This window comes from Lissotriton helveticus, chromosome 4_1 (genome assembly GCF_964261635.1).
Source record: "Lissotriton helveticus chromosome 4_1, aLisHel1.1, whole genome shotgun sequence".
Taxonomy (NCBI): domain Eukaryota; kingdom Metazoa; phylum Chordata; class Amphibia; order Caudata; family Salamandridae; genus Lissotriton; species Lissotriton helveticus.
In genome coordinates, this window is record NC_136063.1 from 1454560236 (window position 1) to 1454573333 (window position 13098).

Consider the following 13098-nt stretch of genomic DNA (forward strand, 5'->3'; position numbering starts at 1 on the left):
CCAGAGGGAAATTCCAGTTCCACGTCTGGAGCGGTGTCAAGCCCAGTGGACCAAGATTGGTCAGCCAAATTGTGTAGCCACTCTTCTCCCTCGTCATGACCACAAGCATAGAGATTTAAAAAGAGTCTGCATCTGATCCAAATATATAATGGATACGGTCTGTACTGCTCTTCTAGGAGCCTTCGAGCTTCTCTCTGACTGTTTTGAGGCAAAGAGTCTGTGAAAGCTGGATGTGGCGCCAACGACGTAGCGTCTCGAGAAAGTGGCGGTGTCAGAAGCTTCTGTGGTGGGGCGTCACAGCATAGATGGCTGGAGAACATCGTATATGTGCGTTGGAGCAAAGGTGCAAAACCAACACTGGCCTTGAGGGTGAACTGGCACCAGAAATTCTGCCAATGTTTTTGCGAGTGCCAGCAGATCCAGGAGTGCCAGAGGGGATCAAGACAGCTCTGGGGCCAAATCCTGTATAGGTAATGGCAAGGAACCGCTTGGAGGACGATTTGCCAGCTTAACCAACAACCAACTTTCTTTCCAAGGATGAAGTTCCTGTGAGAGACAGAGGGCAAAGGTGACTTACCTTTTCCATGTTTCCTGCAGTTTTTTCTTTTTAGGTTGAAATCTTTTTATTGATTTGAAAAACAAAACAAGATGCATCAAGCAATAAGGCCTAAATTGTGAGCTTAAAACCATTATAGTGCTACGCAGGGCATCAGAGATAAAAAAGAAAAACACCTTCGCTCCCCCCAACCATCCCCCCCCCTCCCAACCATCGCAATCGAAAAAGAGAAGGAGGGAAGTCTAACCTGGTGCGGAGCTAATCAGTTGGGTCAGCAGTGGCAGCAGTTGGGTCAGATCTTGCATTAACGCGGAGAGAGGCAATAGCCGCAAATACTTGGGGCAGGAGAACTAGTGAAACTCAGAGCACAGCAATGCAAGAAAGGGGCGCCACAGGTCAGCAAAAGAGGCCCCATCTCCCTGGGGCGAGAAGGAAATGCGCTCCATGCCAAGTACATACCACAGTCGGTGGAGCCATCCCTGCACCACAGGTTTTCTGAGGGGAAACGTGAGTCTATCAGATACGCCCAGGATAACATATTCTGGAAAGCGTAGGAGCATGGTGTCAAAATGGTGGTCGTTCTCGTCCAGAATCTGCGTCCAGTAAGCTGTAAGTGTAGGGCATTCCTATAGCAAATGTAGTAGTGTGCCCTCGCCCCACAACCCCTCCAGCAAGTAGGAGAGCGGTCATGTTTACTCTTTTTGCCTGAGGAATGTGAATACGATGACCTGGAACACAGCCTCAAAAGACGACGGCTCCGCCTGTCATCACAGGCCTGGGCCATGAACAAGTTGACCTTCTGCTCCTTGGGGTGAATGCTGAAGGAGTCGCCGCAGGGCCTGTAGTGATAGTCCGATTCCATGCTCCAAAGGCACAGGGAATGGGGTTCCATTATAGACATCTGCCTTCAATAATCTCTACTTGTCTTTAAGCTGGAACGCCTCAGGGAAGAAATAGCACTGCACTACAAGAATTTTGTTCTGTGGGGAAATCTCACAACTCCAGAGAGGGAACAACTCCGGATTTAAGTCAAAGGCTCAGAAAAAAGGGAACTTTATGGGTTTGTTGACGTAATCTGATTTTAAAGCCAGCGCCCCCTACCGGTACCTGAAGAGTTTTAAAGTTTCGGAATCCAGTCTGACTCAGGATTATTTTACAGGTGAGGAATGTGCAGGCAGAAGTACCTAAATACGTCCCAAATATGTTATATATATCTAAATTAAAATAAAGCGTTCCAAAAAAGAAAAAGAGAGATAGTCTGCGCCACATGACACTAGTGACAGGTGATACCATACAGTTGTTACATTTTTACAAACGTTATCTAAACAGGACCCAGTAGACTTGGCTCTTTGCCAAGTGCAGGACTAATTCACCAAACCTGAGCAGGAGAACGGACAGGTTAGGACCCATGCACCTCTCTCAACTTACCTAGAGATAATGCATATAGGCCACGGACCAATGTCGGAGACTTTCAGGCATATTTATTTAGTGTTGTTTTTATAAGACTTCATTCAAGTCACGCTTATGGCAGGAAAATTGAAACAAAAGAATTTCAGAAATCAGCAAAATCATAGCAATCGCTAAAAAGCACAGAATCTAAATATTATGAAAACAGGAAACATATTAAATATGGGGCAGTTTTCAGAAATCCAATACCCCTGTTCCTCAACCATCAAAGGTATTAACATATTAAGGGTCAGTATTTCAATAAAGTCAACACACATTTTGCCTTAACTTCTTTAATCTTTCCGGTTTGTGGGTCTGTCTGTACAAAAAGGCCATGTTATGTTTTATGGAACAAAGCAGAATATCACAGTGTTCTACAAGTGTAAGTATTGAAATTTTTTCAGCATCACACCATTCATCCTGTTTAAAATCAAGTGGGTTTTGGTCAGCCCCTTACCCATGACAAGATGGCTTTCGAGGCCCTCACACTTCCCTGTACCTGATTTAATGGCTTTCCTCCTAAATCCTACATTTATCCTTCCCAGGAAATTTTAGGACTCAATGGGTTTTGACTGGATTCAACTGACTGTACCACTACATTGATGATATTCTAATTCCTCTTCTCACTTCCATCTCATTTCTAAGCCTTTTCCCACCTTCCCCCTCCTCTATGTCTTTTTAACCTCCCTTCAGGTCTGACTGACCCAGAGATCCCTGGCACTTCAGCAAAGTCCTCTGCACTATCAGCTAGCGGTCATCTTAAAAGTGTTATTTTACCCATTTCAAGATTGCCAATTGTACGTGTTCACGCATGTGCAGCGGACATTTTTTAATCTATTTTGTTATTCTGCAAAAATTTCCATTTAAAAATGGCTGTTCTGGATGCACACACATCTGAGCTAGCCATCTTTGAATGTGATAAAATAGATTCAAAGATGGCCAACAATTTGTGCACATCCATGGTAACCTTTTCTGAATGGGGTTTCCTAAAATATATCAAAATAGATTAAAAGATGGACATTTGTGAGAAGACACACATTGGCCACCTTTGAATGGTTTTCTTGAAGTATAGAAAACTCAATTCAAAGATGGGGAGAGAATGTGGCCTAATGGTGAGTGCGGGAGACCTCGGAGCTGGGGAACCGGGTTCAAGTCTTGGCAGGGACGCTCAACATTCTGTGATTCTGGGCAAATCACTTAATCTCCCTGTGCCTAACAAAAATGAATGTGTCCTTCTGTAACATAACTGGTGCTCATGTAAAGCGTTCCAATACCTTTGGTCTGGTTCGCGCTATAAAAAACTCCACAAAAAAAAAGATGGATGCCAAGGTTGTACTCGCATCAGTCAACAGCAGAGCAAAATCGCAGTTGTTGTTACAACCTCAATGAAAATCCTAAAAATACCTGAAACACAGCTTTTTGTCCATTCTGTGGTAACAGCTGTACAGTAATGGCTAATAAACTACTGTTTTGTCAACACAATTATTAAGACCAATATGAGGTTCCCTGCTTTTTTTTCTAGTTCTCTGTAAAGAAAGAAAGACCAAAATAACTTTCCATGTAAACATTAGCTCTTTGTACCAAGTTTATTAATGGCATACCTTTGGATCTTGTTTATTGCCCTATGTAGCAATAATTGACTATTCAGTGTAGGAGCAATACTTACTAGAATGTGTCCCAGCTATGGCGTCCCCCTGGCAAAATTCTCTCTCATCACTGTCATCAACCACAGAGTAGCCATCGCTCCATTCTGCAAAGAAAGCATGGATGATAATTGTGTTTGTAATGGGATGGAGTGGTACATGTGTATCAGTACTGTATCATCATGCCAAAAAGTAATAATCAAGAGGAAATAATTTAAGACTAAGCACCTCCTCTGACATTCCAAGAGTATCAAATGGCTGCAATAACATTTTTAAAAGGCGCATGAGGCGTATCCACAAGTTCAAAAAGAGCAGATGATGGACGAAATGCTGAACAATGCAAACATTCACCCCCAGTCAGATCTGAGTTTAATTCATCGTTTTTGTTTTGCTCAGCACGCCACTCCAGTTTGGACCCAGCCATATGAAAATCAATCTTGACAGGGATCCTCATGGGAACAGTCCAGTCCAAACTGCTGGGCCAGGACCTCCCTGGACTGGAAACAAGCATTGTGGGACCGGTTTCAGGGTATCATCCTTCATCAGCCAAGTTAGCTTGAATCCAGTGGCACGGCGAGCATGGGACCCACATCTGGGCATATCCTTCCCACTTAGGGTGACAAAAGCAAAAAGAACAGATGATGGACGGAATGCTGAACAATGAACACATTCATCCCAGTCACAGATCTGGGTTTTTATCCATCGTTTTTATGCTTACCACCCCACCCCAGTTTGGACCCAGTCATATGCAAGTCAGTCTTGACCGTGCTCCTCATGGGAACAGTACAGCCCGAACCACCACAAGCTCAGTCAGAATTTGTTCAACTTTTCATAAGTCAAATACATTTAATGACAATTACATATAGAGGATTCAGTGGAAGAAAACAAGTCAGCTTTACTTTATATTTTTTAGGATCATTTTTATCCATAGGAGTTAGCTTCGAAAGCAAACATTTGCATTGTCCAGTTGAAGATTAGTATCATACTGGACCACATTTTACCACAGAAAGAAAGTTTGGTTTTCATAACCAACAAAACTAACTGCATTGTTCAAAGCAGGAGTTTCATAAAGCTTCATTTATAGTGATTGGAATATTCATTAATTAAAAAAATCAAATCTATCATTGTTCTGTTTTTACCTTTATGGGCAAACAACTAATTCAAAGTTTAACGATTCCAATATTCATATCAACACAATTTGTTTATAAGTAATATTGTACGTGGTAATGTAGTCTCGCTTTCAGTCTTTATAATGTACGGTAGCTTGGTATAAGAAGGTGTTTTTCTTTTCTTTTACTGAATGTAGTGTATTTTTGTGAATAGGCACATGGCTTGGAAAAATCTGAATGTTTCTCTCAAAATTTGTTTTTTGCAGGAACTCCTAACATCTAAATGTTTGGGGGGTGATAAACAGGCGACCAGGGAGACTGGACCCAAGACTGATATGGAGTAAATGTGATGTCGGACAAGGGAATAAACCGTAGTATAGTTATCAATTTTGCACTGAGCCAGCATTGCAGGAATCAACAATTCTGCTTGACAAGGAAATATGAAGAGCTCTATTAAAACATGAGAAGCTAAATGAAGACCAAATCAGAAAGACAACATTAGGATGCAGACTAGAATTAGCTGTTGAGTATTGTATAATCAGCCTTCAGTCACTTGCGGCCATCAGTAGATATGCTCATTGGCTTGAAGACAATCATATTGTGGCACTATTATGATCATACCTTGCAGCACTCCCGATAGTTGAAAAACAGCAGCAAACACAACAAGCTTTGGCATAGCCAATAGGTCTCGTCTTTGGGACCTTATAAGTGTTAAGCCATGCAAAAGTTGATGTTGTTGCGCCAAGGATATTGTGCTGCATAACTAAATACTTATAAGGTCCCAAAGGCGAGACCTATTGGCTATGCCAATGCTTGTCTGACTAGGCAACCTTGATGACTGTCTCTTAGATGCTGGAGACATTTGACTTGAAAAGGGGCAGGAGACCCTTACAATCCTGCCCTGATGCGATGGGTTCAGCTATCAGAATTTTCAGTACCGTTTTATTGGAATATCATGCAGAATTAATTTGTTGAGTTTCATGCTACATTGTTATAGTTTTTTTTATTAACTCATGTTTGCACCAGTAATGGCCCTATTGCATATTTCTATGTAGATGTTGCCCTGTGTTGGAAACGGCAGCAGCAGCCACAGGTTCCCAGGTGTAAGCCTGGAATAACTTCTGCATTTCAAAAATCTGAAAATGTACTCTGAACGTAATGGAAAACCAAAAGGAGTAAATTGTTTTTTCTAATAATAATTGGCTGTGTAACAGGAGTATTAGGCAGTGAAAGGCTCATTATGATGACACATATCCGAACTTAAGCTAAAATAGACAGAAATTGGGATAATGACAGAGCATCATTATCGTTGCAATGATCATTGACAATGTGTGGTTTCCTACTGGGAGTCAAGGGAAGGCACAAGAACAAATGGTGCCAAAAATTAGTCTTGGGAAGTAAACACATGCATTCATCCACCGTTGCAACTATTGTCGCCAACAGTCTTGAGGAACCGTTAAAAAAAAAAAAAAAAACAAGGGCAGAATAGATGCATAGATAAGTATGGGCTCAAAAGCACCAAACAATACTACTAAGTTCAATGCCCGTCATAACGCAGAAAGAAATCTGCTAACCTCTTCCCATTATGTCGAGCTCGGTCATTTTCAGCTTCATAACATACAATGCATGATGTTCTGATGCCATCATGTGGCCACTTTTGATATTGCAAGCATCGGTATAAACACAGTGGCATGTTTTTAATGCTCGCACTCGTGCTTGTGCTGGCATCTATGACAGCGAGCAGCGGCGCGCAGGCCATATGTTTTCATTTAGCACGCGCGCAGTTGCTCGCTCCCGCAATGTGGATGCCAGCACAAGCACGAGTGTGCTTGAAAAGGAGCAGACCGATTTCTTAAGGTCATCTCCTAGAGCAGCGCATGTGCGCTGCCTAGGCGAGACCTAAAATTGACGTCCCCAAAATGCCAAATCTTCCACAATCTAATATAGCTCAATAGATGACAAAGCCTTAAATAACTAAGTGTTGAAGCAAACAAGGAAAGAGGCATGCCATTCTTAGGTGTCTTACCAGCTTTTTCCAGAGACCTGAAAAAGATCATCCGTATTTTGCCAATTCATTGCTATCCACTACCGTCCTAGTTAATTGCTTGCCAGACAATTGCACTATCGCCAATCTGCTTTTGCATTCTCACCCAAGTGCCTGAAGGGAAAGGTGGAAGAGCAAAAAGCGACTCATGTTTTTCCTATCATGCCCACCCGCTTCAGGTTAGTTACTATCATGAGCTGGCACGCACAAGGCCTGGACATATTTCCCACCTTCCACCAAAATACACCAACCACATGCAAAACACCAGAATCTCCAGCTCTGGAAATCTCATTAGCATCCTACTCATTGCCCATGAGCGCAACTGCTACAATATTGCATGCATATTAACAAATATGCCGTTGATAGACCATATTTATGTACAGTCTAGATGCAATCTTCAACAGAGATACCTCACACCAAAAGTAGCACTCTAGATGTCCTCATCGTCACTGACTAAATATACAGCACACCAAAAGGAGAAACTAACACGAGGAAGCACATTCATCCAGACATTTTAAGAACACAGAACAAACAACATCAAATCACTCATAGATTTACAGTCTATACCTTTAAGTGGCTCTTGGTAGCTAAGTTGGTCAATACCCACAGAGCTTTGTAACATGATAAATGCAGATTCCCTTTGTACGGCTAGTAACAATTTAGCTCTGTCAGCTGATCTGTGTATGAAATGGCACTGATTTGGGGTCTCCAACCTTTTCTGTATTGAGAGCTACTCATGTTCAATGAAATGCATTGAGAGCTAATATTATTAGTGTTGTATAGTCTCAATTTTGTTATATGTATATTAATTCAACCAAGCAAAAGCGTTCTAATTTAATAGGCTGGGCTGCACACAGGTGAGCTACTCAGAGGTAGCTGGAGAGTTACAGTAGCTCACGAGCTAACGGTCAGAAAAATACAAGAAATTAATAAGTCTTTTGGAAGATTTTCAACCAATATCTGATAAACCCAGACTTAAAATAGAATGCACCCCGCACAGATTTACGGGATGCAAGAGCCCTAATTTTAACAGCCCAGAATTCAGGAAAAAGCAAGTCGAGGATTAAAGAAAAATATTGCAATTGGATATCTGGGATATAGGGAGAAAACAGGATATGTTTCCACTTATATCTCATAGATTTATAAAGGCTCCAATCAGCTAATTTTGCAGACATATTGTTTTCCCTTTAATGGCCGGGGAAACAAACATGATAACTTGATTCTATGTCCTTATTGCAAAGAATGTGTGGCGTTGCCAGAGTCAACTTAAGCTGGCTGCGTAACACAGGGCTCCGATTCTCCGATACACTGCCCCCCAGCCTGGGCCTTTTCTTGGGACAGCAGATGCTGTGCAGTGGAGGACTCTGAAGTACAGGAAGGAGGCAGTAAGCTATGCTTGACTTGTGGGTGCTGCAGTGGGGGCCTGTGGGTGGGCAGTAACAGAGAAGATTAAAAAAGGGGCCTCTGGTGAACCTGAGGCGACATTGCCTGGGATGAACCCCTCTCCATAATCAATGCTGGAGACACCAGGCTTGTGTTACTAGGAAATTGAACTAAAATGGAGAACTGTGGTGATCCCTGGCATCTCGTGTAGTAGGCGGCGAACATATTGTGTGCTGACTACTGAGTAAGAGGCGTGAGTTGGTGAGTAGGAGGACAAAGTTCCTGTACAAGGGTGCAAAAGTCACCGGTGTATCAGGGTGCAAACAGTCACCCATGCATTAAAAACAGGGAAGGATAAGGGAAAGGTAATCCTAGGTATAAAGTACCCTAATATGAGAGGGAAAGACATTCAACATCCTCTGCTACCCTCACACACCCCGAAGGATGTCATGCTTCATCATCGGGCATTGTGCTCCTCGTAGGGCCGGCGCTGCAATTCCCTACGGGACCCCCGAAGGGTCACTTTGTCTGAGATCTTTTTGAGGAAATGCCGGATGTTGCATGAGGGTGTGTGGGGAAGGGTAAAGGAGGGTAATTCATGTACGTGCAAACGTGATAGTGTGATAAAATTCCAAGGGTATGAAAGCAGCGGTAAGTTTTTCTTGGTAAACCCTTGGCAGTTAAGAATACTGCTTAAAAATGACTGACCCCAAAAGGCCCACTATGCCTGGGTGTCTATAGTCGCGGTCGACATGTTTCGCGCCTCTGTCGCCCGTAGGTCATTGGCGCTTCTTCAGGACCAAACAAAAAACAGTGAAGTGCACGTGAACATAATACATAAAAGTTAAAATGAGAACCCTCTTATCTCAGCCAGGGCGGGTAAGGAAGCCTGTATACCCTCTATGTAAATTCAGCTGCTACACAGAAGCTGCTCCTGGTTGATAGCTCTCCTCTGGATAGACCGTCCGTAGTGATGGACATCACTACGGACGGTCTATCCAGAGGAGAGCTATCAACCAGGAGCAGCTTCTGTGTAGCAGCTGAAATTACATAGAGGGCAGCAGAGGATGTTGAATGTCTTTCCCTCTCATATTAGGGTACTTTATACCTAGGATTACCTTTCCCTTATCCTTCCCTGTTTTTAATGCATGGGTGACTGTTTGCACCCTGATACACCGGTGACTTTTGCACCCTTGTACAGGAACTTTGTCCTCCTTTTTGTTATCAGACTTGTATTAGGAGCATGGACACTGGACCTTTATTAGCTCCTTGGTCCCCCCTCTTTTTTGTTTAAGGGAGTTGGTGAGTGTCATGATTATGGAGTCCATGGAGTTCAAGCCTACTTGCCTACCCTGTGACAAAAGGTTTAAGGGGAGCCCACCCTCCGGAGGTGTGATATAGCTGGGGCCTTCATTGCCCTTTTCTCTGGGTGCCCACATCCTCCTCCTGGTGAGGCCTAAATATGAGGTTCCATGAGGATCCACATTAAACCCTAAGACTAAGCCCTTATTTTGACATTTGCTTATACCGTCTAAACTTTTCGTCCACAAATGATATACTGCCCATATTTGCATGATTTTATCATATGTTAGGGATTCTAAAGGTGCATGGTGATTGTGGTTTTCCCTGGTGGAACCAGAGAAAATAACTAAAAAGTGGCAATTATTAAACAGAAAAAAGTGCTGCGTAAAATCTTTTATTGGCATCAACGTAAGGTTTGCTTAACTAAGACGACCCTCTTCCCAAGTTTAAAAAACAGGCAGATTTGTAAAAAAAAAAACAATTGCTCTTGCAACAATTTTTGCAATTTTCTAAGTTGTACTCAGCTTTCTCTGTTCTTGTGGGTTTCCATATACTTGCAGTTTGCAGGGGGAAAGTTGTGGGACTTATTTGAGAACCTGGAAAGGTATACGAAATTCTGAATTCAGCAAGTGGTCATTTGTGTAGATCACTTATAGTTTTCCCTAAGAAACTAATAACTGAAATAAAAAATGCTGAAAGCAAGGCTGGAAAATAGAAATATATGGCAATGCAATACCCAAGGCCATCAACTGAGCTGTGTCTTATAATAATTTTTCATTTTGTTGGCATACATCCATTAAGAAGATAAATTCAAATGAAAAAAAATAGGTGTGAACTAATCACTGAAAAATCGAAATATATAGCAATGCAATGCCACAGCCATCAACAAAGCTGTGGCTTATAATAATTTTCATTTTGTTTCCATGCAGCCATTCAACAGCAAACAGGGGTGAAGGAAAGCAATGCATTCTGAAATGTGCCCAAGAACCCGAGTTTAGGAATAGCAGTTATTCACACACCTTTTGTCCTGATGAAAACCGTACCTCACATGTGAGTGGGCCTACTGCACAGGCCAGAAAAAGCCCCAAAACACACAATGACACAATTAATATTTGTGATTTGAATTTCACTGATTTTTGGGGGAGGGGAGTAGTTGCAAATAGCAATATTTTGGCCTGTGTGTAATTAGCACCCGAAGGTAACTACCAATTTCAGAATAAGCTAGACACATGGGAACTGCGTGGTGGTATGTCTTAGGGGAATCCCACAAACTTTTCTTATCAGAATGCGCTGCAAACTTCAAACTTTGGCTACAATCACAGAAAATCGGTAAAGTACTTTTGTGGATGGGCCTTTCATCCACAACAGGAAATGTCCCAAAACTGGGAGGGGGTGGGCAAGATTTTCCACTGAATTTTAATCTTTCTCAGATTGTGAGTGGCTGTGGTATTTAAGCACAGGGTCACCTGCCAACCCTAGCCTGTTCTGAAAACTAGACACCTGGAGCAGTCCAGGGTAGTGTGGCTTGTGTTGATTCTAGAACGTTTTCTTAAACAGAATGCCTTACAAATTTTAACATTGGCTGAAAAGTTGCAGAATTTTCCTCACAGTGTGAGGTAAAGTTCCTGAATCTGCACAGATCGACAAAAGTATCACCACTGAGCTTTCCCTACACCTATTCTGATAAAAAAAAGTACTCTACTTATGTTGGTAGGCCTTTGGTCAACAACAATAAAAGCCCCAAAATACATCAGGAAAATATAAAGATTTTTCCACTAAATTCCAATAATTCTCAGATGTAAGTAAGTGAGGTATTTGGGCCTGGGATTGGCCAGCACCCAAGGTAAACTCAGACCTGTGAAAACTAAACACCACAATCTTCAGTTACATTTTTTATAATTCCGGTAGATATTGGTGCTTTTTGCCCTTTGGTGAGGCGCATTTGGAGAATAAAATACAATCTCCCCCTCCGGGTGGTGGGGGCAGAAATACTGTGCAAGGGGACACTAATGTAAAGAAACAAAAACAGAAGGGGTACAGTAGCTACCGTCCACCCCATAAAAAGGGGGCAAAAGAAAAAAGGGGGTTGGGGGCAGACTGCAAAGGTCTAGCTTCATAACTGGGTTCCTATTTTTATTTTGTATTGTGCTCTAGCTGCCATGTCCGGCCCGCTTAAATGACTGTTGCGGCGCCGACACAACGCTGGCGTGCGAAAGGCAAGCCTGTATTCACTCATCTGCGTCCCTCTGGGTCTAGGGATACTGCCTCTGTCTCATCAGATAAGGTATTTTACTCCTCAGCTCAATTATTAGCCCTCCACCCCTCACTACCGGGACCTTATTTGTACTCCATTGACCCCAGTTAACATGTTTGGTCCTGCAACCGCTGTGATTAGGCTACTCAGTCTAGACCGAGTAAGACTCGCATCCCCTCTCCTCCACCGCTCACCTGACGTTTCGGCCTGGTGAACTGCCGCGCTTTGGCTGCTCACAAGCTTGACCTTTTTTGTCTTATAGCTGACTCTGGGCTGGATGTATTGTTTTTTACTGAGACATGGCTAATTGAGAACTCTGGGACTGATGCGGTTCAAGCTCTCCCCTCTGAATTTTGCATTGTAAGGCAAGACAGGCAGGGTGAAACTGGTGCTCGGATAGCGATTATATATAGGGAATCACAAAAGTGTCAAATAGCTTCACTTAATATCCACTGTTCTGGAAGTCTGCTCTTCTCGTTAACTTTCTGTCCTGCCTTTACATTTTCAGGCATACTTGTGAATAGCCTGGATAATATACAATCAAAGTAGAAGGGGTCCATAAACATGACAATTCACACCGTAAGAGGCCCAGTAAAAACCTCTACTATGGCTGCTGTGTCAAAAGCTTAAGACTAGAGCTTTTGTACTACCAGAGAATTAAAAGATAGTAAACGTGGAATTATGAATATGAAGAGATATACATATTGATTAATTACAGGTGAGAGCTGCATGGATTAAAGTTCCCAGATTTCTCACCATCTTAGCAGGATGTGAAAATGTACCAAGAGGCGATGGCAAGAGGAAACACTGCATTTTAATGTATTTAGCATTTAGACCCAACACTCCAGTTATTGTGTAAAACTTTGCATCTATGATGATGATACCATAAATAAATAGTATATAATTTTTTGGGTCGAACCTATGTTGGCAGCGCGCAAGCGCTGCTCGCTCTGCGAGGCATGCAGTAATGGAGTAGGCAGTAGAAGCTCCGCCCACTCTCCACCCTTGTTTTTTAATTGGCTCCTGTCTTGTCTTTCGTAAATGCTGCCTTTTGATGGATTATGAGGCTTGTTAGTCCCTACTTATTATGGCCATGTTGTCATTTGTACCCTCCCATGGCTACTGGCCCCTTTACTTCAAGTGTTACACGGTAGGGTATGTCTTATTTAGACTGTGAGCACTACTTTGCTCTGACAGCACTCTCTATGTGTAAATATTTGTCTGGCAGGAATAGTTTGCCAGCATGCTTTTAATTTTATTTCTGTACTTTTCTAGTCTTTTGTTTTCGTTTAATTTATAATACCGCATTTATTTACATTACATGTCCCACATCGCCCTGTGCCGTTTTTCCCCACCGCCTC

The 13098-nt window shown here is 42.5% G+C and overlaps 1 protein-coding gene across 3 annotated transcripts in view; it reads right to left on the minus strand.

Annotated features, from left to right (window-relative positions):
* ACD (ACD shelterin complex subunit and telomerase recruitment factor) overlaps positions 1–13098 on the minus strand; it is a 283828-nt gene that overhangs the window by 66849 nt on the left and 203881 nt on the right. For all 3 annotated transcript variants that reach the window (XM_078688039.1, XM_078688038.1, XM_078688037.1), the window contains exon 13: positions 3669–3752. In XM_078688039.1, the coding sequence (XP_078544165.1) occupies positions 3669–3752 (84 nt within the window). The remainder of the gene's footprint in view (positions 1–3668; positions 3753–13098) is intronic.